Raw genomic sequence first — 3,851 nt, 5'->3', positions numbered from 1 at the left:
CGCCCTCAATAACCTGTGCCGGCACCCTTCCAGGTCTTCTCGTTGGTCAACCCCAATTCTCAATGCCTTATTGATGGTTTGCATGCACCTCTCAACGTTGCCATTAGCCTGGGGCCATTGAGGCATTAACTTCCGGTGTTGTATGTTGTAGTGCTCTGTATATTTGCAAAACTCCCGTCCCTGAAAGGGGTCCATTATCTGTGCGTACACCCAATAGGGCGAACGTCTTCTCCAGAACTGGCTTGATGCTTATCCAGTATTTGTGTGTCTTTCATAGATTCACATGCCTGAATCATTCCCCGTCGTCGAGACGGGATCCTCCGGTATATAAAAAGTAATGTCCTATAGACATACATATAAAAGAATAGGCCTAAGGATCTCACCTTAGTGTCCTATCTACGTCCTTATGTAAAAAGGACCAAAACAGAGTAGGTCCAAGGGTCCCACCTTGGTAGCCTATCTGTGTCCTTTTGTAAAAAGGACCAAAGTAAAGAGAACCAACCAATCAGGTACCACCTCCTTCCAGAACCTTCCTGTCAGGAGCCTCAGTCTCTCAGATTTTCTACCGCACGTTGTGCTAGGGAGTCTCCACCTGAGTTCCCCTCAGGAAACTTGCTTCTTTCTTCAAAAAACGAATTTATCCAACTTCTATCGTTATGACTGATAGCCAGAAAAAAGGTCTCTTTAGAGCCTGTTCCTCTTGTAGTAAAAAAAGGCTCCATGTAGAGGATAAACATGAAACCTGTTTATATTGCCTCTACCCCTAGCATCAAGCCAAGGACTGCAAAATATGTAGGACCTTCTCAAACAAAACCCTCAAGGACCGAGAAGGACGCCTACTACTCTGGTTAAACAGGCTGAAGAACAAACCTGAAAGCGACTTGGTATCAGAAGGTGAGAGTGTTTCTGGTACTTCGCATTTTTCCTTGAAGAGGCTAAGGGTTGCTTCCCCTAACCCCTCAGACACCTCTCCTAAGAAGGCTTCCAAAAAGTCCTCGGAGGGCAGAACCCCAGTGTCTGGCAAGGACCTTCCTGTCACCAGGAAGCAGCCGCTGGTCTTGACGACGACGACAGCGTCAATGGTCACCACAGCACAGAAAACTGTCTCGACGTCAACGACGACAGTGTCGACGACGACAGCATCGTCGGCAACCTCCTCGACGACAAGGACGACACCTTCATCGTCGACGAGTAGGCCTGTACCGTCGACCATTCCAGTCACTCCATCGACGACTAAGATTCTGCCGTCGACGACGAGATCGACGTCGACGACACCGACGACGACTCCGTCGACGAAGACCATACCGTCGACGAAGCCTATCTCGTCGACGAGGAGTATTCCATCGACGACGGCGAAATCGTCGACAACGGGAAAATCGTCGACGGGGGAGAAATTGCCGTCGACGAAAGCCACGTCGACGAGGACACCGTCGACGAAGGGTAAATTACCGTCGACTAAGGAAATTTCTACGCCGGCACCGTCGACACAAGCGTCGACGACCGCAGGGGCATGGAAAGAGTCTGAGCTACTATCGCATACCATGGATGCCTTCCCGCCTCAGACATCCCATATCACCTTTAAGATTACTGAAAGGCCAATCACGCCAGACCTGATGTCGCCCAGTAAGGTGCAACAACTGACTCCATCCTGCCTATTGCAAGATGAAGAGTCGGAGGAGGAGTTATATACACAGGCCACTAGCCCATCAGACTTGGTGCTTAAGTGCCAAAGCACAGACGAGGAACCGGAAGAGGAGGAGCATGTAGAACTGACAGTCCACACTCAGGTGCACACACAAGTTACACCGATGGTGTGCCTACCAGCATCCATTGTCTCAGATTTGCAATTCCTCATAAAGGACTACAAAGAGCGGTTCCCAGAGAAAACCACTACGCCTGCACTTCCAGTTGCACAGGTACCTGCTCCTGTGCCTCGACACAAGCCTCCTCCACTGGTGCTTTCTAAAGACCAGGAGCCAACACAAGACATTCTCTCGTCTGACGACGAGGAGATGGATCAAGAAGAAGGTGAGGTCCGTGACGACGAATCAGACCCTGATGCAGACCAGGACTATGTCGCACATTCCCCGGCCTCTCCAGAACCGCAGTCTTCGGAATCACCACCTGTAGACATCGGCAGTTTCCATAACCTTTTAGAGCGGGCGGCCAAACGGTTCCATATGTCTATGGAAACCCTGGAGACTGAATGCTTCCTCTACGATTTTAAGGAGCCTACTAAGTCAATCCCAATCATTGACTTCCTCTGGAAACAAGGCAAACAACTAATGCAAACGCCAGCTTCAATTCCTGTGGTAGTGCCCAGGCTTGATAAAAAATACAAGGCAACCTCATCGGCGCCAGCATGCCTCACGGGTCACCCCAAGGCAGACTCTGTGGTAACCCAAGCGGCGCAGAAAAACTTGCGTAATCCAGCAACGCCTCTGTCGACGCCACCTGACAAGGAAGGCAGAAAACTGGATACCATTGGAAAACGTTTCTCCACCACGTCGGCCATGACAGTGAAAGTGGCGAATTCAATAGCACTTCTGGGCCGTTACAACCGTCAACTCTGGGCAGACATTGCACCCTACCTAGATAATCTGCCAGAGGATCTAAAGGAGGAGGCACATTCGCTTCTCCTAGAGGGCCAAACATCTGCCTCCGAGCTGATTGACTGTGCAATAGACGTTGCCATGACTGGTTTCAGGCAGCTGGCAGGTGCTGCTGTGCTGAGAAGACAAGGCTGGCTCAAGGCCACCTCCTTCCGCCAGGAAGTGCAAACAAAAATCATCGATATGCCCTATGACGGCCAGCATCTCTTTGGCGAAAAAATTGATGAGGCCCTCACCACTATCAAAAAGGACACAGATACGGCCAGAGCTCTGGGAACTCTGCAATTCAGGAACCAGTCCTTTCGTGGAAACAGAGGAAGAGGACAACCTGCATATAGGGGCTCCTACCAAAATAGGTCCTCCTATCCGTACACCCAGAGCAAAACGCAGTACCAACAGCGACAAAACCAGCCAGGACGCCAGTCTTCCAACAACAAGTCAAACTACAGGGGGAAAAATCAAAAAAGACCTGCTGGCAACCGCCAATGACTCATTCCAATGGCCAGTCCATCCACCATTGCAGTTTTTAAGACTTGGAGGGAAACTCACATACTTCCTAAACAATTGGCAAAAGATAACAACAGATCGGTGGGTGCTACAACTCATCCAATTCGGACATTCCCTAGAATTTGTCTCAATCCCCCCCAACGACACCGCCAGCCAAACGGTCCCACAGACACCTACGGCTGCTTCTTCAGAAAATCGCTGCCATGCTCCAAAAGGGAGCGATAGAGAGAGTTCCTCAGGCCCAAAAAGGGAAAGGTTTCTACTCCCATTTCTTCCTAATTCACAAGAAAGGAAAAAAGTGGAGGCCAATCCTCGACCTCAGGGCACTCAATGTGTTCCTAAAGAAACAATCGTTCCGTATGGTCACACTACAGGAAATCCTGGGTCTCCTAGAGGAAGGCGACTACATGACGTCCCTAGACCTGCAGGACGCCTACTATCATATTCTTATCCTCAAAGGACACAGGAAGTACCTCAGGTTTGCAGTGGCAGGAGACCACTACCAATTTGGTATCCTCCCGTTTGACCTCAAATCTGCCCCACGGATATTTACAAAATGCCTCTCTCCTGTGGCAGCTTTCCTTCGTTGGTAAATACACCAACTTCTCAAAAGGGGGGGGGGGGTCCAAGGGATATAGAGTTTAAAGACCCACACCTGGTTTTATCCCCAGCTCCAAATAGATATACACCATAAGAAACACAGGGGGTCTATTAGCTAACTATTAGAGCTAT

At 49.8% G+C, this 3,851-nt stretch overlaps 1 protein-coding gene across 1 annotated transcript; it reads left to right on the top strand.

Moving 5' to 3' along the window:
• The first annotated feature begins 656 nt into the window (after positions 1–656).
• LOC147730251 (uncharacterized) lies at positions 657–3,101 on the top strand. The gene is given in 1 exon segment (XM_086958418.1): positions 657–3,101. A coding segment is annotated over 1 exon segment (2,445 nt).
• Positions 3,102–3,851: the final 750 nt, after the last annotated feature.

The sequence above is a fragment of the Lissotriton vulgaris genome, chromosome 2_1 (genome assembly GCF_964263255.1).
Source record: "Lissotriton vulgaris chromosome 2_1, aLisVul1.2, whole genome shotgun sequence".
NCBI classification, from domain to species: Eukaryota; Metazoa; Chordata; class Amphibia; order Caudata; family Salamandridae; genus Lissotriton; species Lissotriton vulgaris.
This window is presented reverse-complemented; position numbering and strand designations above follow the sequence as displayed.